The following is a 26,980-nucleotide window of genomic DNA, read 5'->3' as shown; positions in this document are numbered from 1 at the left end:
ATAAAGAAGATTACTTAACCTATGGTCATTGTAATAAGTAGTTTAATATTTATGTTGAAATAATTGTTTAAGTTCAAATTGTATGGATGAAAAAATTTAGACTTAAATTACAAAAACTTACCCTTCTACTTTTGAATCAAAACAAACCACCAAAAATGATTTTGAATTATCAAATTACTTACAAAATTAAATATACCCCAAATTCGTTAACAATACAAAAAATCTCAAAATATTTTAAAATGCGACAAAACTATTTAATCATTAAATATATATTTTCAAAAAAATTTAAAAATTAAATTTTAATGTGATTTTTTAAATATAATTATAAAAATGAGATATTGTATTCTTAAAATTTGATAATTCTGAGATAAGTAGATTTTTTTGTAATATGAAAATAAAGTCTAAAATTGAATTTTAGTTTTATTTTTTACATGCACTATTCAAATATTTTTGCTAAAACTTCAAATCAAATACACTTAAGAGGTTTGTTAAATATATATAATTCATTTATTACTTATAAAAAGTTAATTTTTTTGTTATTTTATTATAATTTAAAATATTTTAAAAATATTTTTGTCTTTATCATATTTAGAAAATTAGCCCAATCATTTAGAGAGAATTTTTATTGGTTTGCCCATTGAATTAATTTTCAATTAACCTTATTTTCAGATCAAAGAGAATAATTAAATTTTTACATTATTAATTTTAATAAATTAAAGCCTAATTGGACAATTTCAGAGATGTCTCTATAACAACTATATAAAAATGGGCTCTAATATTGTATTATAATTAGTATGTCTAATTTAACATTATATATTATTAACTCCATATAAAAAATAAATATTCAAAAAGTTTAATTTAAACCTTATCTTTAGAAAGCCTAACAAAAAATGTGAAAGAACTTAAGAAACACTCGAGAAGGTAGCGTGACAGGTGAATGGAATTAAGTTGAAGAGAGGCATTAATATTCTTCATATTCAATATTCAAAAATTCAATATTCAATATTCAACTCATCCCCAAAAGTGGACAAACAAAAAGGATGGTGCAAGGAACAGGGATTATTATTAAGACCATCTACTACTCTCTCTTTCTATCCCTTCTTCCTCTTGTACGTATGTGTTCTCTCATAACTTATGAAAAATAATTAATTGATAAATACTTGTATTTTAAAAATGTTACTAATTTTTCGAGAAAAAATTAATTTATTTTTGCTAAGGTAACTTTAGACAGGTTGAAATAATTGCATATTCTTAAGTCTTATCGTATAGTTAGGTTTGATATGGTAAAATTTTTTAAAGAAGTGCTTGTGTTTTTTAAAAGTTCAAACTCTTCATTTTGTATTTGGTAAATAAAAAAGATCATGTGCCTATGTTTGCAGTTTTTAAGAGATCGGAATACTTTTGAAAATACCTAAAATAGAGTTTTTTAAAGTTGACTTGTGCTTTTTAAAATTTAAAAGTCTAATATATTAACTAATTTTTAAATTTAATATTTGTATTTATGTCTATTATAATATTTTTAAATTTTAAAAACTATTTTATCAAACATAATTGATGTTACTTATGTTTATTAAAAGTTATTTTTGATTTGATTTACCAAACATAAATACTACAACTTTTAAAAATTATTTTTTAAAAGTTAACTTTTATAAGCTACTTTTAAAAATAAAAATTTTACCAAACACTTAGTGATTTTTTATGAATATGCATACTTATTATTGTGAATGCTTAGTTTTTCTATAATTTATAAATACTAAAAATAAAAATAAATAATTATTTAGCTAATTTAAATCTTGTACTCGTTTTACATGTAATAATTTATTAACTAACTACAAAATCTTTAAATAGAGATAGAATTTTTTATGAATTAATTTTTAATTTATATACAATACAAAAAATTCACTTGTATAGTACTTATTTTTTGAAATAAAAACATATATTTAAGTCATTTTTATGTATATTTTATATAATAATATGTTTTTTTTATATAATTGACTGATTTAACGCAGTTGTTTTTGAAAATAACTGCTTATTTTCTCTATTTTGTAGATTTAATAATAGTGGAGTGTTAATAAAAAGAAAAAATATTATTAAATATGTGCCACTTGCAAGGGCAAGTTGCAGAAAGCGACGATGAATACTATTCATGATTCACACTCAAACAAACATGATGCCACCCTTTTCTTATCTTTCTCTCTCTATTTTAAGCATTTCCTTCTTCAATGCTTCCCCCCTTTGATTTCATTTCTTTCTCTTTCCACGCTCTCTCTCACCAAATTAAATTCAATATAGAAAAATATGCAATGCAACTTGTTCAATTAAAATAACACTAAAGTACGTCTGCATATATATAGTACCATTATTATTATTATGCAACTTGCATGTATGTATCGTTGTTTCATATGCTTTTACTCTTCTCTGCCTCATAAATAATAATAATAATAATAATAATAATAATAATAATAATAATAATAATAATAATACATAAATGAATAAATACATATATATAATTTCAAATTGAAGTTATATAATGTTGTTTACAGCTAACGACAGCTTGGTAGATATATCGTAGTATATACCTTTTAATATGCCTTGCTTCATTTGTTTTTTTTTTTAAACTAATATTTTCACTATTTTTCTAATTTATATTATAGATATAGGCAGGATAAGGTAACTTAAAAATATTCTTATTTATTCATAAATTTATTTATTTTTGTGTATGACTAGAAATGTAAAGATAATTCAAAGTCGTATCCCGAAAGGACCTCTCCTAGAAATGTTACTAGATATATATAATTCGAAAGATATAAAATGCTTCTATTGAAAAAGAAATATACTCCGCAATCAGTGGATCATATATATATATACATATATATATATATACATATATATATATATATATATATATACATATATATATATATATATATATATATATATATATATATGGGAAATTACCAGGAGCACATGAAATATTTGTCAAAAATAAAAATTGAAAGATGCACTTAATAAGCTACACTAATCGTCCAGATGATGATAATTCTAATAAGTATCTATGTACTCATACAAATTTTTACCAATATATAGAGTTTAATTTTGATTCATTCACAATGCAAAATATTTTATATAATCACTTAATCACATTTATTCGTATAAATAATTAGTAGTTATTTACTAATATGGTGATATATAATTGAAATATATATATGTATATATAATATTTTTAACTTATACTGAGAGTAGATTAAAATTAAATTTTATATATTTGATTTATATTTATATATATGGTTAATTATATGCAATAGGAAAAGCGAAAGGCAAAAATCTATACCGGAAAAGGAAACAGCACCATCTTCATCCATAGATTCGCCTTAGCTTGTGATGGGAGTAATGGGAGCTCAAATTTAAAATGCTCAAGAATATATTATTTCATGTGGAAACTTGCAATTCATCATGACATAACAAAACACTACCCAAATTTTTTTATGTTCAATATAACACTAAATTCACACAAACTCATCACCAAATTAATTTATCAATGAATATATGTACTTAGTGCAATTCTCTTCATCTCATCACCATCCTTCCACTAATTAATAAATAGATTCCCAATCGCATTAACTTTTTCACTCCACTTACAAATTGTTACATATACTATTTTCTTACTTTAATAACAATGTATATATATATATGATATATTATTCTACATACATATTATCAAAAAGGACAATCAAATACCAATGTTCACAAATTATATTCATATTTCATCATAACACTTAATCAACAATTACACCAACCCAAAATTGGTTGATTTTGTAGATCATCAACTTTACATGTAGCAATAATGTTAGGGGATTATACTTTAGAGAGTCATCACCAACTTAGCTGTAACAAGAAATAATAATATCCCACCCCCTAACTAACCCAAGCAAAATGTGTTAAGTCCAAAAGCTTAACTAATAATAATTCCCAATATATATAATATATAGACACATAAATATTTATATCTTAGTTATAATAGAACTACTATAAATTAAAAATGCAAAAATTAAAAATTAAGGGAAAAAAAAAGAAATTAGGTACAGAACTTGGTGTTATTGTTGTTGATGCAGTTTCGTCCTGTTAAATTCTCAGCGATATGCGCCAAAGATTGAAGGTTGCATTTTACGATTGTGTCCACAAAAACGCACGTGTCTTCTTTTGTGTTCCCCGGAGGCACATCCACCACGTAAGATTCCACAACCACCGTGCCGGAGCCGGAGGAATCTCCGCCGCCGGAGGAATGAAGCGTAGTAACGGATCGGTAGTTCGCGAGGCGGTGGTCTCCGCCGACGACGCTAAAGCTGAGGACGTGCTCTTCTTCGTCGAGGATCTCGAGTCTCTCGGTGCTCCGGCCGGCGGGGAGGCCGGAGATGACGTGGACCTCACGGACTGTTCCTACGGCGCCGTCGCCGCCGATGACGTGGCAGCTCTTCACGAAGTGCTTGTAGGCCTGGGGGTTGTCAAAGCGGCGGACGACGGACCATACGGCAGAAACAGGCGCGGCAATCTCCTGCACCACCGCTGAGCAGCACTGGTTCGCCGCCACAGCATGCGTGTGGTATCTCGCCACAGCGTCAGGGATGACGACGGCCGGTGAAGAATTCTTCTTAAGATGATTGCATCTGGTGACAGTGGCCGCACCACCCGTGGTAGTGGTGTGGTTGATCCGGTGGACTAGCATAGAAGACTTTGGTGGATTTGGAGGCATTTTTTCTCTTCAGCCTTTGTCACTTTGATTCGTTTACAGCACAGGAGACTTATACAGTTATACTAGAAGTTTTTAAACTGTAACTAAATTTAATCAAATCGGTAATATGACGAATAGTATTTAGGGTTTTAATGAGATTTTGATATTTTGAAAGAGATTTTGTTTTAGAAATGAAGAGAGAAAGAGAGGAGGAGGGGTTTTGGGTTGGTATTGATGTTAGGGTTATATAGTAGTTTTTTTTTATCGTAGGTCCTATATATGGTGTCTGTGGGCGATGAGAGAGAGAGGGAGGAGAGGGGTGGGGTGTGGTCAGTGGTGTGTGGGGTTGGATTTTTCAAAAGATGAAAGGGGTTAAATGAGGTTCATGTGGGGGTCATGTATTAAAATAGGGACCAACTTGGTCTACTTCAATTTACCAAAATGGGTTTCTCTCTTTTCATTTATGTTCATGTGAATACATATGCAACTTTTATGCAATCTCATGAATCATCCTACTAGCTCTTTCTTCATGAACAAAGGAATTTACATGTTTGCCAATTTAGAGGTATATTTGATAATTCAAACAATTGGATTCATCATACATAAAAAATAAAGCAAAGTTGAGGGTTTACCAATGTGTTTTTGTATTTCAATTATGCTTTTTTTATTGTTAGATGGTACATTTTTTTTTTTGTCTATCTTGCATTTGAGGTAATATTAGTTATAATGCAGGCAATTTATTTTTTTAATAACTATATTATTAATGACTGCAAAAGGAAAATGAGAAGAGATAATAATAAGATTATAAAATGATTCTTTATCAAAAGGGTGCATTTATTTCAAATTCTAAAAAGGTGATTTTGATTTTTGAAACTTAAAATTTTCTATAAAATTAGAAAATATTAAAATGTCTCTCTTCATAAATTAGTTTTTATTTATTTTAATTGGTAAAAAATAAATATTTTTTAAGAATTGGAATATTTTAGAAATTCAAGCTGGTGTTTATAAAAGTAATTTTTTACCATAAAAAATCATAACACATGCACTACCCTAATTTACATATATCAAAAAGTAAGATGCCCAATTGCCCATAAGTATGAAACAATTCAAAAAAGAAAAAAAAAACCTGCTCAATATAATGAAAAGCAGGGAATCAATTAAAACGACATGGAATTGATAATATATCTTTCATTTAAAAATATCAGGGTAAAAATATCTAAAATCTATATTAATTTAATAAATAATGGATTCCCCATGACTATACCAACACATTATATTGTTGGACATTGGGACATGTTTTTCCAGCGAAGAGTATCCTTACTCCCATCATTATCTCTTTTAACTATATTCCTACTCAAGAAGGAAATATTTCACTTGTTTGCATAAGTCCTTGCCTTATTTTTATAAGGCCAGGGAATATGAATTAATTTGTGAATAAATTAAGGCCACATATATATAATGGCAGGCAACAATAATGTGTTATTATGTGGGATGTTTACTACTAATTTATCATATAATTCATTTGTTATAAATTTCCACTAAAATAATAAATTTGAGTTAGTTGGATATATAATTATTTTATTTATCTGTTTAATTAAGTATTTAAGATTTTTAATTCTGTGTATATAAAAATTTATTGACTAATAATAAATTTTTAAATAAAATCCTAGTAAGGTCGTAATTAATGAGAGTCTTGCTTAATGCTAAAATCTTCAACTCAAAACTAATGCGTCCTTAACATGTAATGTGCATAGTCATAGAGCAGGGTTACATATATCAAATATTAAAATTTCAAAGTAAATTCATTTGGAATTTCTCTACTTTAATTACATTTTGCTTTTCACATTATTGCATATAGTAAACTTATTTTATATATAACAAAAGCAAAAATAATATATATAGACACACACACATTTTTGTCCATTAAAGAAAAAAGAAACACATCTTCCTGCATGGTGAGACCTATATAATTAGTGTGTTACAACTTTTGAAGACTATGATCTGTTCAGTATTAGAAAAATAATAACAAAAACTTGTACAATCTTTAGTGGTTTAGCAAGATAATACAAATAAAAAAAATTTATATCCTTTTTAGTTTTTTCATAAAAAAGATCCACTAATAATAATTAAATGAAGCAAAAATATATAAAATAGGATTAAATTTACAAGTGCCGTGGGATATTCTTGACTTTATGCATGATGGACGCTCTAATTCATTTATTTGTCAACAAAGAAAAGAATGGCAGTTTTGTAATTTTCGCAAACATGGAGGCTAGAATGCCCTAACTTCTCTCACATTATATGCAACTTGACGATCAACTTGCAAGCAAGATCGTAAGCTATGAGATCAGAATTCAGGAACAAAGTTTGCAAAAGAACAATTAAAAAAAATGAAAAAAAAATAAAAATACACATTATTACACTCAAACCTCAATATTACAATTAATTAAGAATTAAAAATAAATTTAACCCTATACTAGCTACTCCACAGTCGGCAGATACAAAGTACAGGAATAAAAATTTGAGTCGGTTCCTCCATCTTTACTTTACGTACTAATATTTTTTCCCAATAAACAAACTTCTGGAAACATATTTAAAATTCTTCATCATGCAATATTTTGTATGGGTATTTAAGGCAAATCACATAAATAAACCATTAGGGTTTGAAATTTATGTGAATATCCTAAATGTAAAGAATGAATGTATGTGAATGTTTTAATTTTATGTAAATCGAATCAATTTATTTTGATTTATTTTCATTTTATATAAATCAAAATAGTCTAAATCGATTTAGTATAATTTTATATAAATCGAAGCAATGAAATTGATTTACTAGGATATCATGCAATTTGAATCAATATAATTCGGTTTACGTTAAAAAATATTGATACATGTAATTTAAATCAATATGGTTTGATTTACGTTGGATATTCATACATGTAATTCGAATAAATATGATTTGATTTACATAAAGAGTAGATCATGGTAAATTGAAGTTTACTATCAAAGTAATACATATGATAAAATCGAATTGATTTAATTCGATTTACTTAAAGAGTGTGTGCTATATAAATAGGGCATTAATGTGGAGTGTTGAATTGAGGTAAATTCACAATGGCTAGTGAAGAGAGTTTTCTAGTTCTTGTGCACTACAAAGGCACGATAAAGAAAAAAACACGATCAGGTATAAAATTTACTGATAAGGATCCGTTGAGTGTCTTTGTTAGAGCATCTACGAGTCTTGTTGATTTTCAGAATACTGTACTACAGAAATTGGGACTGCAGGGAATGAAATAGATAGAGAAGTTATATTTCAGAATTTTGATTTCTGTAGTTCGCGATGGGGTGAAGTATGACTCGTTTGTGATAGACAGTGACAAGGATTTGCAAGTTTTATTTCACTATCGTCGCGAATTTTTCGACGTGAGAATCCCTGAACTATTGACCAAGCTTGTGGATGTGGTCTCTAACTCAGGAGTATCGAACCGGAATTATCAATCAGTACCAATGGCAGCAGCCTCCAATTCAACCCCTATTGTTGCGTCTTCATCTCTGCCTGTAATGACATTTGTGGGAGATTTGGTGGCATCTCCATCTTTTGCAGCTGATCTACACCGCGATGAGAATACAGAAATAGGTGCTAACATGAATACTCCTGTTATGATTCTGATTCCTGGGGAGGTTGGAGTACTAGATGCGGTAGAAGACTTGGTAGGGGATGACGATGAGGTTGAGCCCGCCATGATTGACAATGAGAGCGTGATGATATAAGTAGGAGTGTTCCTGTTGGGGTCGGTGGAGCATCAAGCTCGGAAACTCAGTAGTACTCGCCGCATTTTTTGACTCTAGACTTAGATGCCATGAGACAGTAGGGGTTCCCGGATGTGGAATCCAGTTTTGGGGCCAGAGACTCACAGGACACCACAGGTCTAGCTGAGTTCTAAGTCGGTCAACAGTTTTAGAATAAAGAGAAAGTTATCTTATGTGTGAAGACTTATAGCACTGGGGGTTGAGTACAACGTGCTTAAATCAGACCATGCCAAGTACTACGGAAAGTGTAAGGAGTTTGAAAATAGCTGTAGATGGTTGAATTGGATCATTCTACGATAGTGGAAGGGTATCTGGGAGGTCAGACGGTATAACGAACCTCATACATGTTTGGCCACCTCAATCTCCATTAATCACAGAAAGTTTGATTATCATGTGATATCCGCTTTCATCCTTCTTATTATCCGAGTTTATGCAGCTGTATCCGTCAAGGTTCTGCAGAATGCGACAGAAGCTTATTTTGGGTTTAGACTAGCATATATAAGGGTTTGGTTGGCGAAATAGATGGCCGTCGAGTAAATATATAAGGATTGGGAGGAGGCCTATAATGAGTTTTCAAGATGGGTGTTAGGTGTGCAGATAACGATGCCATGCAGTATGCAGTTCTGAATACAAGTCCTGTGCGAGTTGGAGGACAGGTTGATGAGTAACATGTGTTTTTCCACCAACTCTTTTGGTCATTCCCACCGTGCATCAAGGCATTCAAACATTGTAAGCCTTTGGTCAGTACTAACGGGACCCACTTGTACGGCAAATACAGAAGAACTTTGCTGGTTGCGATTGCTCAAGATGGAAATTTTAATATCGTCTCTATTGCTTTTGCCCTAGTGGAGGGTGAAAATGTGGAGTTGATGCGTGAGCATTTTTCTTATCGTTTCTCAGTGACTTTGCATTTGATTTTGTTGAATTAAATCAAGATTTAGGTGTTTTATGCCATCATGAATGCTACTTTGAGTTGTTTTGCAATTTAATTGATTTCAGGTAGCATTCGAGCGAATTTGATGAAGTTCAGAAAGAAGAAAAGGAGTCAACTGCATGCAGGAGGTGGCGCCAAACTTCATCTAGCTCAAGTTTTGTGCCAGGATCACAATAAAGCTCCAATTTGTTTCAGCCATAGTGGCGCCAAATGCCACATCCCAGCATTTGGCGCCAGAAAGCTTGGGAATGCGTGCAACGTTACAAGTACGTGGCGCCAAACTTCACTTAGCTCAAGTTTGGCACTAGTACACTGAAATTGAAGGGCTTCCCGTGATTTGCACCAAATCTTAATAATTTAATTTGATTTCTTATTTAGTTTTTAATTAAGAAAAGATATTTGTAGGTTTTAGGAAATATATTTTACATTAATTAGGATTAGATATAAAAGGAGAAGATATTCTGACCTAGCTCTTCTTCTCCTCTTCCGCACTTTATACTTTTTTTTGCTAGGATTCTTCCGCACCATGAGCAACTAAACCTCTATTGTTAAGGTTAGGAGTTTTGTTACCTTAATGGATTAATACTATTGTCACTCTTCTCTTAATCAATGCACTAGTTTATTTTCAAGGATTGTTTTCGTTCTTCATCCTAGGAATTAGAGTATATTGGAAGATAACTCTTTCTAATTGAATTCTTGTTGAATCTTGGAAAAGTTAAATCACTTGAATAATAGCTTGAAATCAATTTCTCACAATTCTCTAATTACCTGAACTTAATGTGACACGTGACATATAATCATCTTATCTTTGGGTACTTAGGATTTGTGTGGCTCGTAAATTAGGATTGGACTTAAACTTCTAAATTAATTTAAGTGACCATGGAATTGGCAGTTTGTTTGGTTAGAAGAGATTAAATTATTAAGGAATTATGGTTTAATCAATTAGGGTTTGCCATGAATTGAACCTTTGCATGATTAAAGTGAGTGATAAGAACTATTAATCTAGAAATTTAACATCTCGAAAGTCTTAACTGTTCTCCTTATACTATTTTCACCAACCATTCATTACTTGCTTTTTTAACTCTCTGATTTATTGCTTTATGATAATTAGAACCCAAAACACTCCTTTTTTCTCATCTGACTAAGTTAATCACTCAACCATTGTTGCTTGATCCATCAATACTCATGGGATCGACCCTCACTCACTTGAGGTATTACTTAGTACAACCCGGTGCACTTGCCGATTAGTTTGTGGTTTTCGAAATTCGCACCAGGAGTCATGGCCATTTTTCTTATTTCACTTACGGAAACACGTGACCCCCTAGCCTGGCATTCTCGTGATATCAGATAGGCACAATGGTACCTAATGGTGGTTAGATTCCATTTGCTGCTTATTGTGCATTATGTGTTAGGTACGTTGCAGCAAATTTCGTGCTAAGTTTCAAAGGAAAGAATGCGAGGAGGTTTCTAGTCAACGCTGCTTATGTGAAGACTGAGGCTGAGTTTTATTATTGGTTTGACATCCTTCGGACTGAAGACCCAGCAATGTGTGAATGGGTCAACAGGATGGAGTATGATAAGTAGACTCGGTACCGGGATGAGGATCATAGATTCGGCCATATGACTACAAATATTTTCGAGTGTGTTAACTTGATACTCAAGGGTGTCAGGAACCTTCTAGTTTCTTGCTTGGTGAAGTCCATCTATAGGAGATTGGCAGAGATCTATGTTCACAAGGGACAAGAGGCTGAGGCCCAGTTGAGGACATGTCAGCAATTTAGTCAGTCACTAGTTAAGACAATATAGGCTAATCTAAAGGCATCGAGGTGTTTCACAGTGACCCTATATGATAGGCATAATTCAGAATTCAATGTGGCTGAGACTACTCCGACAAGTAACTTCTCACTTGGTACTTACAGAGTCTCGTTGAGAGATCGGAGTTGCGATTGCGGGTACTTTTAAGCACTTCATTACCCATGTCGACATTGCTGTGCATATTCCCACCTGAGTTGGGCAACTTATGTCCACGAGGTATATCGCCTCAGCACAATTTTTAATGTCTACCAGATGGGATTCAATCTACTGATTCCAGAAGGCTTCTGGCCACCATATAATGGTCCAACCGTCATCCCTGATCCTAGTAAGAGGCGTGTATATCAGGATCGTCCAATGAGCACAAGAATTCGCACCAGTATGGATAAAACATATCCGAATAGACCAAAGCAGTGTGGGTTGTTCAGACAGCATGGTCATACTCGGCGGAGTTGTTCACAAGGGGAGTCACCGGGTTTGGAGCAGTGGGTAAAGTTTAGTGTTTTCTTTATTGTGTTGCCTTTTCATATGTCCATTGTATTACGGTTTATTTTTGTTTAGCAATGCTTGTTGAAAGATGTGTTATCTTTTCTGTGTTTCTAGTTGTTTTATTGTTGTCTTGTCCAATGAACGGTCGTTATTGATGTTATTGTGTTTTTTTCTTCAGCACAGTGTACCATCACTTTTTTTTCTCGTGATTTTTCAACATAGATTGATTAAGAACATTATTAATGTATACCTTCCAAAGTCATTCAAGTATTATATAATGACATAATAACATGTTAATATGATAACATAATAACATAACAACCACAATAGCATAGCATGATGACATAATTCTGAATACAATAACTCGATACTAATGACATAACATGATAACATAATAACATATAACATAACAGTCATCCAAATAGTCGGAATAGATGTGACCCTGTGAAGCAGCGACGAGGGCGCCTGATCCTCTGCGCTCTCTGAGCGAGAGGTACTTCATCCTCGTTTTTGGTCGGTCCGGGTGGCCTAGATGGACCTGTACGATCGGGGGGTGCAGTAGCAACTACCAAGAAAGGAGTGTCACCCAATGCAAATGTCTCGTCCAAAAGCCCTGACGGAGGCTCGTTTAGGTCCATATCAATGGGTGTCTGTTGTCCGGAGACTTGCGGTCCACGTCGAGCTGCCTCATCTTCCTAGATAATGATCCTAATCACCTCAGATCTTCCGAAGTCACTATCAAGGCCATTCCTACCTATCAAATCCTAAAGGAGCTCACCTGAGCTCATGAATGTCTGACTCTTAAAACCCTTGATATCCTCCAAACCCTCCACCATCCTCTAACCCTAAAGCACCACACTAATAGCCACTGTCACCCCACCACCACCTCCACGACCTCCACCGCCACCATCTCCACCTCCATAAGCACCTCTACTAACATCAAATCCACCCTCTAAATCATAACCACTACCACCACTATCATCTCTACCTCCACCACCACCTCCAGCTCTACCCTCATCATCATCTCCACCACTGTCATCTCCACCTTCACCATTGTCATCCCCGCCTCTTCTAATACATCCACCCCTCCCTCCCTCTCGATTGCGCCCCCTTCCTCGTCGACGACCTTGACCCATCCCCTCCATTGCATCAATCACATCATCAAGCCATCTCCATTCATGATCATTGGCTCATGTACCAATACGACATATGCGCTCCACTCTACATCTGTTAGAAATATCTGGCACCTGGTTCATCTCAGGTACCCGTTTTGGACCTCTCTGTATTGCCTCAACTAAGATAGCATTTGCTCTAGGGTCTCCGAGAAAGATCTCAGGTGATAAAAATTTCCTCCCATGCTCGTGCCACCACTCCAAGTAATTCGATGATGGTCCTGGGTCTGTCACCACATCAAATCGTAGTACATGGTCGGCCTGACTGGTCTAATATATGTGCCAACTTTGTAGAGTATTCTAAAATCATCGGTCTCCGCCACTGCCATTCTTCGCCATAAAAAAATTAATGTTGGGTGTAAGCAGTGGAAGATGCTGTACTCCACCAAGTTGTGGTAGCACCCTATCCACCTGATGCCACTCTATCATGACAAAATAGATCAATACCGTCATTGCCCTCTATAGTGCCATATGTCGGGGCTCCAAGATCTCAGGCTAAACTTCCTGAATAACATCCAATACGCTATATGGCATCCACGTGAACTGATAAAGAATAAAGAGTATTGAAAGTCAATTTACATCCAGTAAGTAGTTTAAACAAACTTAACAATAAATGCTTGAAAGCTAAACCACTCACATCCCTTGCTCAGAATAAATCTATCTTGAGCCTCCACTACGCGACTCTAGGCCCCTTCTCACTCAATGTTGTCTGATAACCAGAGCATCTGACACCAAATACATGTTATGAACATTGGCAATAATCTTTTATATATTACTAAACATGACAACCATAAGCGGTAAGTAACTCGTCGCTAATGGTTAATGAAAGGCGTCAAACCCATCTAACCTAAAATCCGGGAATCACCGAAAGATCCATGACTGGAAGAGCTGCAACAGATTGGCTAACTTAACCATATTTTTGTTGGCCACACGACACAAGTACTGTTATAACCACGATAGAGCGACGGATCCTCAGCTATATCAACCCATGTCCTCTAATCTCGCTACATACGGTAGCCAACAAATATGCATGCGTGTATCAGACTTGTCACCGAAGAGTTGGGTGGATAAAAACATCATAATGTATGTCCTCATGTACCTCCTGATTGTCTCCTCATCTACGTCTTGGAGAAGTTGACTGAATGTCTCCTGCATCCAAGTGCACTTTACAGTTAACTTGTCGATGCAGTCCACCAGAGAAAACACACCCAATAACTCCTGGAACCAATCCCATACAGGTCGCCTGCCATCAATGTATCGCTCAAAGTCTATCAGGTATCCATTGATGTACTATTTGTTGATGGAAAGGCCAAACTGGTACACAACATCATGTAGCGTAATCGTGCACTCCTCGAATGGCATATGTATTTTGTTATGCCTTATGTAGCATGAAAGATAATGTTTCAGCACATATAAAAAATAGATAAAATGACAAGGGGTCTCCTTAATAGATTTTTTTTGTTGGCTTAAAAAAACTCATATGGTTGACCCTCTACAATCACATAATAAGAAACAGTGAAAACTAGTTCCTTTATCCAATCAATCCATTTAACATCAAAATTCATATTTTGCATCATAAACCACAATAAGTGTCATTCAATACCTATTTTAGTTTTCAAATAGTACATGTATTCATGAGCTACTAATATATTATCTGAGATCAATCTATCCTTTAGAAATATGCTTTGAGTAGGGATAATAATAGTGGTTATAAAATTTTGTAATCTATGAACTAACACTTTATGGATGATTTTGTAAATAATCGAAGATAAACTAATAGGTCTTACCTGCGTCATATTTTTGGCATATGGAATATTTGGAATTAAACAAATATGGGTGTGGTTAAAACTCTTCAATATCTTTCCACCTCCAAAAAAGCTACAAACAATTCTATAAACATCTTTGCCAACTTTGTCCTAATATTCTTGAAAGAACTTTGCCGTAAAACCATCCTCTCCTGAGAATTAATAGCATATATACTATCCTTGTCAGTCTACGGTTCATGCTAGTTGTCACCGTAAACTGAAAATCATCAAAGAAAGGGGATGAATCATCATTTTTATTTGTAGTAAATATATTTTTGAAGTAAACTTCGGTTACACTTGCAATGCCCTCCGAAGTTGAAGTAAGAATACCATCATCTCCTACTAGTCTCCAAATTTTATTTCTCCAATTTCTAGCATGAAATTTATGGTGAAAGAACTTTGTATTACAATCCCCTTCATTCAACCATTTACATCTAGAATATTCTTTCCAATAAAACTCCTCTTTTACATAGATATCTTCCAATTTCTTTTCAAGATCAGTCACCTCAATACTCCCATGTGTTCCTTCTCCTCTCAATTTCTCCAAACTCCTCTTTTACATTGGAGAATCAAGCACCTTTAGATATCATGCCTCTTCTACACCATCTTATTTAAAATTTGAATATTTTTTATTTTTCTAATTAGGTGGATCAGTGTCAAGTAAGAGGGGTGAGTGATCATAATCATTTTGTGAGAGCTTTTTTACCACAGCTCTTTAGTACTTTTTCTGCCATAAAGTACCTACTAAGGCTTTGTTTGGATATAAGAAAAAAATGGAAGGAAAGAAAATAAGAGGAAAGAAAATGAGAAGAAAGAAAATAGAAGGAAAAGTGAAGTTATTTGTGTATTGTTTGGATGAAGAGAAAATAGATAGAAAGAAAATAAAGAGAAAATTTTCTTTTGTTTGGATAGAAAAAAAAGTGAAAAGAAGAAAAATTATAATAATATGAAATTACATTAATATTCTTAAATATTTTGTTTTCTTTATTAATCAAAAGATAAATTTGTAATTTGACTAACTTTTATCTATTTTTCTTCTATTTTCATTTTATCTATAGAAAAAAAATTTATAAGACCTACCTTATATTTTTATTTCTATCCAATTTTTTTTCTCTATCCAAACAACAAAAAATTCACTTTTCCATTTTTTTTCTTTTCATTTTCTTTCTCTTCATTTTCCATAAATCCAAACAACCCATAAAAATCTATCCAACCTCTCTCTTATAAGATCATCTTTATGTCACCTATTAGATCAAGTGAAAGGTTGACCAACCATTCTTAGGTCTATAAAAATATCATCATCAATAAACTGATTAAATATATTAAGTGCAACATTTTTCTACAGGTTTATATGGCGACTATATGTAGTTCAAAATTTAATGTATATGTATAGCATTGTTATTAATTAAAAATTAAAATTAAAATTTAAGAATAAATTTTAATGCTATATATGGCAATTTCCAGCGAAATTTCCAGAGTAGAAAACGGAGGCAAAGCAGGCGCATAAGCTATCTGTGTATTGATATAACATTTCATTTCATCCCAATTTGCAAATGACTTTTTTGGTGCTTTAACGTGATGTGCCACACCTTTTTTTGTGCTTTTCCCTTTTTCTTTCTTCAGTGTCTCAACTCTCAAATTCTACGTGACTCGCTGCGTCGTTGCAGTAAAATTAATATTTAGTTAACAATTTTCTGTCCCAAAACTTGGAATAATTATATAGAGGAATTATAGGCCAATTTATTTATTTTATTTATCCTTCTATTTTAACAAGAAAAGCTGCGCTATGTATATATAATTAAGAATAATATCATATGTGAAAATTATCTTGTCAGATTCTATATATATGTTTTATAATAATAATATTTCTGCAATTAAAATTTAGAACTTTTGTTGATTAATAGGTAATATCTTGGATTTAATCTAATCTAATGATACTATAGAAATAAACAAAAGCAAAACTAATGAAAAAAAACTATTCAATTAGCCACGTTAAACTATCGAAAATGCTACAAATTGTCGCAAAAATATTAGGCAAAATTATTCAAGTTAGTTACGACAAAAAAAATGTGATAGAATTGTGCAAATTAGCTACAGATAACGTGTGAAAAAATTGGCCAAGTTATTGACCATAAAAGTATGTGTAAAAAAAAACACTAATTAAAAAAAAAAAAAACCTAAACCGCTAAATAACTACATCAGTGAAGAAAAACATAGCAAAAAATCCGTCTTGCCCAAGTTAACTACAAACAAAATGTGAAAACATCAATCCCTTTTATTTTTTAAAACATGGTTAATTGCGTAAAACTCGTGATTAATATCTCCCTAGTTTTCAAAACAGTATGTTTAATTTTTTATTATTGTAAAAAATATTGTCATTATAATTTTTTTTCAGACTTTAAGCTAGTGTAATGTATATAAATAATTCTATTATGCAATATTATATATATTATTGTAAAAATTAAATTGACTATATATAAACTCTTAAAGTGAGATTAGAATACCAAAATGAACCTTTGGTCCAATTTTATTTGGTGCACGCAACATGGAAATTAATATCAACATGTGTTCATGTATGTGTTTCCCTTTTCTTTATGCAATTGATGCTATGAGCCTATGACTAGTTGAGTAGTTGTTGGTAAGTGAATATATGTGATGTGCCTTAAGCTGGGACCAAAGTATGGGTAGATATATATCGTTTAATTTCCATCATTGATTGATTTAGAACTTTGACATTCACTTATACCCCTATGGGGGTCCCTTCAAAATAATGCTAGTTTTCCTAACTAAATGTACAAACATCAAATTAAATATCAATATTTTTGTTTTATAGATTTTCATATATAGATATATATTTAATGATCTTGAGAATTGATCTACAATTTATATAATTATTTCTTAGATAGAAGTGTGTTAAATGTGGGTAGTATTTATAAATGGAATCTATATCTATAACATTTTTATTATTAGAATATCACATTTTTAGCTGCATATTATTCTGATAACGAAAATATTACGATTATTTCTATATATATAATAATAAAGTAGAAACTTTTAACTAAAAACTTTAACAACTTTTCTTAAAAAAAAAAACAGAAATACATTTTTTCCCCTTTCATACATTCATACGTACATGTAAATTGTTATAATACTTTTACATTCACAATCAGAATAATTATACAAACATATATATATAAAGTCATATTATAAAAATTACAACTTTTATCTGTCTTTACAAAATGTAAATAACAATAATAAAAACGAAAAAAAAATATTTGAGAAAATAAAATAATTAAAATACAATCAAATGCTCAGTCAAATTTTCATAAATTTTTTATCTGTTTTCTAGAAAAAATAAGACTGTAGAAGATGAGAACCTAATCATACAGTTTCATTAGAGAAATTTTAGAATTGATATATTATTGCCTCACCAACTAGCTAATCAGACGCGAGCCCCTTCTCGGGCGGATTCCTCCTTTTGCTCCTCAGCCTACGGGGTATTAGCAGCTGTTTCCAGCTGTTATTCTCCTCCCAAGGACAAGTTCTTACGCGTTACTCACCCGTCCGCCACTGAAAACACCACTTCCCGTCCGACTTGCATGTGTAAGGCATGCCGCCAGCGTTCATCCTGAGCCAGGATCGAACTCTCCATGAGATTCCTAGTTGCATTACTTATGAATCTTCTTGATAATTTAATTTTATTCATTCTTAATTCTACCCAATTCTTTATTTATTAATTTACCAAACCTCAAACTTTATTTTAAAGTAATGTGATTATCCATTTAAAATTAGAAATCATCAAAACTCTAATCTCAACAATATTCCATAACATTTCACTACATACCAAAAAAACAATTTTATCAAACTTACCAAAGGGTATAACTTATTCAATCACAATCTCCAACCCAAACAATCACCACAACTCATCAAGAAACGTAACTCAAATTAAACACGACCTCCAACCCATAATACATCCATCATTCAAATCATCATAAAATCAATCAATCACGACCTTTAGCCAAAAATATAATCAACCATCAATCCATCACAGTTAAACATAATCAATCACTTACAAACCTTCACATTCTATCAAATTTGAACCAACAAACCACAAACACAAACAATCAATAGACAATGAGATAGTGTAAAAAAGATATTAAAATTAATAATAAAAATAAAAGATAAACGTAAAAAGTATAGTTATTATAAAATGAAGAAATATATCAATATAGTGTAAAAAAGACTTATTGGTATTTAATATAATAAATCTTAACTACTAACTAGTCTCAAAGAAAATGAGGTAGTGGCTTCTAGATATCACATAGAGGGTTTGATAAGTCATATGTGTATGTCCATACAATTGTAAGATTATAAAAATGTGAATATTAATTGTTGGCTTTATAAGTTATATCCCACTTGCATGCTTTTAAATCCCAATTGGCTGGAACTATTTATTGTTATAGTTGTATTCTTCCTTTTAAAAAAAATTCCTAAAATATAAAATAGAAAGTTCTGATTCTCTTCATATCCTTGTAGCCAACTTGAGTCCCGAGCTTGACTGCCTCAGCAAAATAAACGTGATTGCCAATTGGGCCATTAATTAAGAAGACTGATTCCATGCCCTTACCCCTACCCCAATTGAATTGATTGAAAAGTAAGAATTTGAAGGAAAAAAATTAAAATAAAAAATTATTGCAAATTGTAGATTGTGCTGTTGTTTTATTTTTGTCCTTAAATAAGACATTTACTATTCCTAAATTTTTACTTTTTTATTCTTAACTTGTTTTCGTGAAATAAATATTAGTAAAAAATAATAGTGATATATTAGTAAATTTATTTAATTCATTTTTTTATTGGTTATCTTTTAGACTTTTTTACCTTATCGGAAAAAAAAAACTCGGTTAGACTCTTTTAAGGGCTTACTCATGTATTTATAAATATCCACTAAAAAAAACTTTTATGTATAAATAATAATAAGAATCAAATTCGAGTTTTTATGGAATTCAATAAAGTTATAAAAATATATCAAACTCGAATTTTTATAATGAGAATTTTTTTTTGTGAAATACAAAAAATATTGAATTTTTGGAAATTTTACCAAAATATTAGGGTAAAGTATAAAATCAGAAATTAGATGAGATTTCTGTTGGTTTTTTTAAAAAAATCAAAATAAGAAATCGTTGTGTGAAAGTTCTGTTTTTTAATTTAAAATGCAGCACGTTGGGTGTGATTTCTGTTTTTTTTTTTTAATTTAAATGAGAAATTGTTGGGTAAGATTTATTTTCTGTTTTTTAATTAAACAAAAAATAATCACCAAGTGAGATTTTTTTTAATTTAAATAAAAAATTACTAGGTGTGATTTCTATATTACATTACACACTCGTAAAACACTAAAATACACTATTATTTGGTAAAACACCAGATCTATTTTCATAAAAAAATAATATGCGACTTGTCTCACTTGGCTTGGGTTTTATTATAAACGGTAGGGTTGGAATTGAGTCAAGCCAATTCGAATTCGACTCGTTAATAGCTCGATAAGCTAAATTTGTGAGCTGGTGAGACAAGCTTGAGCTTGGAATTAAGTGCATAAATTAAATGAGTCGAGCTTGAATTTTGATAAACTCAACTCATTAACTCGTGAACTAGCTCGATTATATATATATATACATATATATAAATATATTATATGCATTTAATCTATATTTTTAATATAATATATATATATATATTAATGATCTTAATTATTTAAAATTTTATATTTATTTTTTATATATAATTTTAATATAGGACAAAAATAAAAACTTTATAATTTATTGATAGATTAACAATATATAAAATTAATCTTTTTAAAGAATTTTTAAAATATATAAGTTATAATTTATTGATATAGAATTATAGATTATATTCCTATTATTTGAGTCATCTCGTGAGCTTTCGGTGAGTCGAACTTGAACTTAAAAAATAGGCTCGATTGTTAACGAGTCGAATCGTGAGAAGCCGAACTTAAGTTTGGTCCAGCTTAACTCAATTTGACTCACTTCCAACCCTAATAAACTGTGATTATAATAGTAAATATGAGTCAACTCACTTTTCTGTTGAACCAAAAAAATACCAACTCGACTCACTTCAATAAAATTGGTGATGAGTTAAATAGATTAGCTCGCTTAGTTTTTTTTTTTTTTTTTTTTCAAAACCTGTTATTCTTGTATTTGTTCCTAGACATACAAGTCATCATGTTTCTGTTAGTTTAATCCATCATTTATATGCGAGTTATTCGAGCCAACCCATGAATTTAATAATCTTATTCAACTTAACTAAGTAGTAGAGTTATCATCAAAAGAATAATATAATATAATTTGAAATTTACAAAAGAATCCTTCATTGGACGGAGGAGGTACAATATAATTTTCCACATGCCTGAATGGAGTGAGAACTTTTTAAATTAGCATGTGGGAAAAGATTCATGTTCCGCACACAGAAACACACAATGGATTTGATGCATTCATTGTATTAGCTTATTAGGATATGTATAGTACTTGAGTGAAAAATAATAGTACTTCTAGTTAAGCAATAATCCATTTCTTATATTGACATTGTTGTTCTATGGAATGAAGAAATTCTGGTTAGAAAATTATTTAATTTTTTAATTATTTGTAAATAATATATATATTCATTATAATTACAAGTTATACGCACTATTTTAAATTAAATGACATATAATGTTGATTTTATTTATTGTTATAAATATTTAATTCAATAAGTTATAATTATTTTTATTTGAAATTAAATAAAAATAAAATAAGATATTATCTTTATTTGAGTTTTAGATATTATTTTTTATTTGAATTTTAGAATTTAATAGATGTAATGTTTAAATATAAATAGTGACTTAAAGTTTCGATTCTCAATATATCAAAAATTGTTTATAGTTTTTTTATTAAAGAGTTGTGATTTAACTCTATTAAAAATAAAAAAAATTAATTAAAAAAATTAAAGAACTAAATTCTTTTAATTATTCTTATGAATATAAATATATTTTTATACTATGATATATATTTTTGGTAATTTAATATAAATTATTTAAATTAATAAAATAATATATTTTAATAAGTGGTATTAGGACCATCCTCATTTGAATAATTGAGAATATTTATTTTTTAGTATATATTTTGCTGAATTGATATATGTGCATATTGATTATATGCATTTGGTTTGTAAATTTCGAATTGCATAAAGCTTGTTTGGATTATATACATATATATATATATATATATATATATATATATATATATATATATATATATATATATATATATATATGAACCTGCAAAAGAGCTTTTTTTGTCATAAAATAAGGATTATTATTATCACGTGATGAAATTGGAGATTGTTCAAAAAAAATTCTTATATAAATGTATGTACTGTAATTTTTGACGTTGTAGTCTTCTGTAGATGTGACTTTTTTTTAATAATCTATTGCAAAATATTAGTAATTCCTTCATATATTATTATTATCTTTTGTTAAAATCACTGATACGCAATTGTGATTTTGAAATAAATAAATAATAATAATACCGGTGTTTATATTTGATTTTGTCGCGTCGAGAATCAAAATTAATATATTAATTGTGTAATATTTTATATTGAGTACAGATTTAATTGTGTGTGTCATTAATTTAGTATATAATTATTTAATTATTTTTTAGAATATAAGAATTACTGTGTATGTTACTTATGCGTATATTAATCTATCTGAATAAAGATTTATATTTAGCTAAATTATATGTACGCATTAATAACATTTGAATAATAAAAAATTAAGAATAAATTGATGTTTATTATCTATGCGAACAATAATCGATGCAAAAAAAATTATTATTTGGTCAAATAATAAGCATTGTACACTTTTGTTTATTTTTTATGAATTATACGATCAATAATCGGTCCAAAGGAAAGTTATTGTTTTGGCCAATTAATGAAAAATATATGCGGTAATAAATAGGTTGTAAAGTTTAAGTTTCTATGTGCACATTCAGTCAGTCCAAAGAAATACTTAATGTATCATAGGAATTTTTAACAATATTTGATTATTGCAATAAAAGTATCACTTACAGTTAATTTTTCTATTTAAAAATTAAAAATTAATATTGTTCTAAATATCTCAATATAGACTCCTTTTCCTATTATTTAACTAATATTTACTGTATGTTTTTGTTCTAATCCAGAAACTATGACTTCAGATACTAATATTTTTGCACAAATTAGCAGTATTCCTATGCTGAATGATTCAAATTTCAAGGTTTGGAAGAATACCATGGAAATTATCCTCGATTGTATGGATCTGGATAAAACTCTTTGAAATAAAAAACACACTTACACTCTAGAAAATCTTAATGAGGTTTAAATAGAGAAGTGGGAGAAATCCAATCGAATGAGCATTATGATTATGAAATCTTTCAGGGCTCAATTACTGAGGATAAAGATGCTAAAAAGTTTTTGAAAAATGTTAAAAAATTCTTTACTAAGAATGAAAAGGCGGAGACAAGTAACCTTTTGAACAAACTTGTCTCCATGAGATATAAAGGTAAAGGGAACATAAGGGAGTACATTATGAAAATATTTCATCTTACTTCTAAATTGAAAGCACTAAAGTTAGAGTTGTCTAATGATTTACTCGTACATTTTATTTTGATCTCTCTTCTTGCACGCTTTGGACAATTTAAAGTGAGTTATAACACTCTAAAGGACACTTAGTCCTTAAATGAGCTTATATTTTACTGTGTGCAACAAGAAGAGAGGCTACAGCGAGATAAGATTGAAAGTCCTCATATAGTTTCATCTTTTCAGTATAAAAGAAAACGTGATACTACTACGGATACGCCTTCTAAGTAGAAAAAGGCTAAGAAACAGGATTAAGGTTCAACCTGTTTCTTCTGTAAGAAGGTGAGACACATGAAGAAGTATTGTACCAAATATGTCATTTGGCGTGCAAAGAAGGGTATGATTTTTACTTTCGTTTGTTCTTAAACTAGTTTAAGTTATGCACTTGTTAATACTTGGTGGGTAGATTCTGCTGGCACTACTCATGTAAGTGTTACTATACAGAGTTGCTTGTGGAGCTGACCGCCAAGTGATGCTGAAAGATACATCTATGTGGCAGACGGCAATATAGTTGTAGTCGAAGCTATATGAACCTTTAGATTATGTTCCTCGAGTGGATTTTACTTGGATTTATTTGAGACATTTTATGTACCATCGTTTATATGAAATTTAGTTTCTGTTTCTCATTTGGACAAATCAGGTTATTTTTGTTCGTTTGAAAATAATAAAGTCGATCTGTTTTATAATTCGAATAATATTTTCTCTGTTCCTTTGATGGATAATCTATATAGGCTTGATTTGAATTCCTATAATAATGAAATACTGCAAATAGGTACAAAACAAAAATTAAATGAGAATTCAACATCATTATGGTACAAACACTTAGATCACATCTCTAAACAGATAATCCAAAAGCTCGTGTCAGATGGGATTCTTGGATCCCTAAATTTGGCAGATTTCGAAGTATGCATTAAGTGCATAAAGAAAAAAAGGACAAACAAAAGAAAATTAGGTGCCAAAAGAGCTAAAGATGTCTTTAGAACTGATACATATCGATATATGTGTTCCATTCCCTGCTGTCTCTTGGAATGGACAACGGTATTTTATTACATTTATAGATGATTACTCTTGTTATTGGTATCCATATTTAATTCATGAAAAGTCTCAAGTTTTGGATGTTTCCAAGTCTTTCAAAGTTGTAGTTGAACTTCAATTTGGGAAAAAAATCAAAGCTGTTAAATTTTATCGTAGTGGTGAATACTACGGAAGATATGACGGTTCAGGTGAGCAACATCCTGAACCTTTTATGCTTTTTCAAGAAGAGTGTGGTATTATTCCACAATACACTATGCCAGGTAAACCTAGCATGAATGGTGTTGCAGAGTGAAGGAACCGAACTCTTAAAGACATGGTGAGAAGTATGATTAGTCATTCTTCCTTGCCTGAATCGTTCTGAAGATAAGCCTTAAAGATCGTAGTATACATCCTTAATAGGGTGCCAAACAAAGTAGTTAACAAAACTTCTTATAAAATTTGGACTGGAAAAAAGACCCAATATAAAACATTTACACATTTGGAGATGTTCAGCTGAGGTGTAACCTTATAGACCGCATGAAAAAAAAAACTGGATTCAAGAACAATTAGTTGCTACTTTGTTGGTTACGCTGAGCGTTCACAGGGGTACAAGTTTTACAATCCTGCATTAAGGTTTATTTTTGAAATGAAAAATGTGAGATTTCTTGAGTATATTGGGTTTGGAGGGAAGAAAATATTAGGAATGTTGCTTTTGATGAGAATTCTATAACTGACAATGATTAGGTCTTTATACTTATTATTGTTTAAGATGCAATTACAGTACAAGAGTACAATAAGAATCCTACTGTAGATTCAGTTACAGTACAAGAGAACAATGAGAATATTGTTATTGCTCAAGATACTGTTATAATACAAAAAAAATAATGAAAAACCTCCTCAACCCCACCTTATACAGCAAGCTCAACAACCTCAAGAAGTGCTATTAAGGATATCCAACCGAGAAAGAAGAAGTACAATTTCAGAAAAATATGTAGTCTATCTCCAAGAACATGAGGATGGTATTGGTTTGATAGAAAATGACCCAATTAATTTTTTTCAAACCATGAAAAGTTCTAACTCTAAAAAGTAGATTGATGCCATGAAAGAAGAGATGAAGTGTATAAAAGACAATGACGTTTGAGATCTTGTAGAATTACCTGAAATGTGAAACTAATTGGTTGTAAATAGATATGTAAAACTAAAAGGGATTCTAAGGGTAATGTCGAGAGATATAAAGTTCGTCTAGTCGCTAAAGGCTTTACTCAAAAGGAAGGCATAGACTATAAAGAGACTTTCTCTCTGGTATCATCGAAAGACTCTTTTAGAACCATAATGGCACTAGTAGCTCATTTTGACTTGGAGTTACATCATATAAATGTAAAGACAATGTTCTCAATTGTGACATTGATAAATGATGTATATGGTACAACCAGAAAATTTTGTATCAGACAATTCAAAATCTATGGTTTGTAAGTTAAAGAAATCCATCTATGGTCTCAAACAAGCCTCGCATCAATGGTATTACAAGTTTCATCAAGTTATTACCTCGTATAGTTATGAGGTAAATATTATAGATTAATGTGTATACCGCAAGTTCAGAGGGAGTAAATACATATTTTTTATCTTATATGTTGATGACATTCTACTTGCCAGTAATGATATAGGCTTGTTGCATGAAATTAAAAAATTTCTATCGAACAAATTCGAAATGAAAGATCTTGGTGATGCCTCTTTTGTATTAGGAATTAAGATACTAAGAGATCACTCTCAAGGTATTCTTAGATTATCACAAAAGAACTATATCGAAAAGATTTTAAGTAGATATAGCATGTAAAGTTGTAGACCAGCGGATATATCCGTAACTAAAGGAGACAAGTTCAACCTCAAACAATGCCCTAAAAATGATCTTGAGAGGACAGCAATGCATGATAAACCTTATGCATCAGCACTAGAAAGTTCAATGTATGCTCAAATCTGCACACGTTCTGATATATCATTCATAGTGGAAATTTGGGTAGATACTTGAGCAATCCTGACATGAATCATTGGATAATTGTTAAACGCGTAATGCATTATCTGAATAGAACAAAGGATTACATGCTTATTTATTGGAAATAAAAAAGTTTAAAGATCGTTGAGTACTCTGATTCCGATTTTGCGGGATGTTAAGATAGTAGAGGCTCTACTTCAGGTTGTGTCTTCATGTTGGCTGGAGGAGCTATTGCATGGAAATCTAACAAACAGACTCTTATAAATTTCTCAACAATGGAGGCAGTGTACGTTGCTTTCTTTGAGGCATCCAAACATGACATTTGGTTGCAAAATTTTGTCATTGAGATTCATATAGTAGATGACATTGAAAGGCCATTAAAGATATTTTGTGACAACAAGTCAGTAGTACTATACTCCAACAACTATAAGAGCTCGACAAAATCGAAGCATATAAACATCAAGTTCTTAGTTATCAAGGAGAAAGTTCAAGAAAAATAAATTTTTTATAGAGCATATAAGAACAAAGTATATGCTAGCAGACCCATTAACCAAGGGATTG

The 26,980-nt window shown here is 30.9% G+C and overlaps 1 protein-coding gene across 1 annotated transcript; it reads right to left on the bottom strand.

The window, feature by feature from the left end:
• Nucleotides 1–3,743: 3,743 nt before the first annotated feature.
• Nucleotides 3,744–5,250, bottom strand: LOC112751008 (abscisic acid receptor PYL4). The gene has a single exon (XM_025799979.3). It carries the CDS (start codon nucleotides 4,748–4,750, stop codon nucleotides 4,076–4,078), a length of 675 nt encoding a protein of 224 aa, XP_025655764.1. The 5' UTR covers nucleotides 4,751–5,250; the 3' UTR covers nucleotides 3,744–4,075.
• Nucleotides 5,251–26,980: the final 21,730 nt, after the last annotated feature.

The sequence above is a fragment of the Arachis hypogaea genome, chromosome 2, assembly GCF_003086295.3.
Source record: "Arachis hypogaea cultivar Tifrunner chromosome 2, arahy.Tifrunner.gnm2.J5K5, whole genome shotgun sequence".
Taxonomy (NCBI): Eukaryota; Viridiplantae; Streptophyta; class Magnoliopsida; order Fabales; family Fabaceae; genus Arachis; species Arachis hypogaea.
Note: the sequence above shows the minus strand (reverse complement) of the source record. Positions and strands in the feature narration are given on the sequence as shown.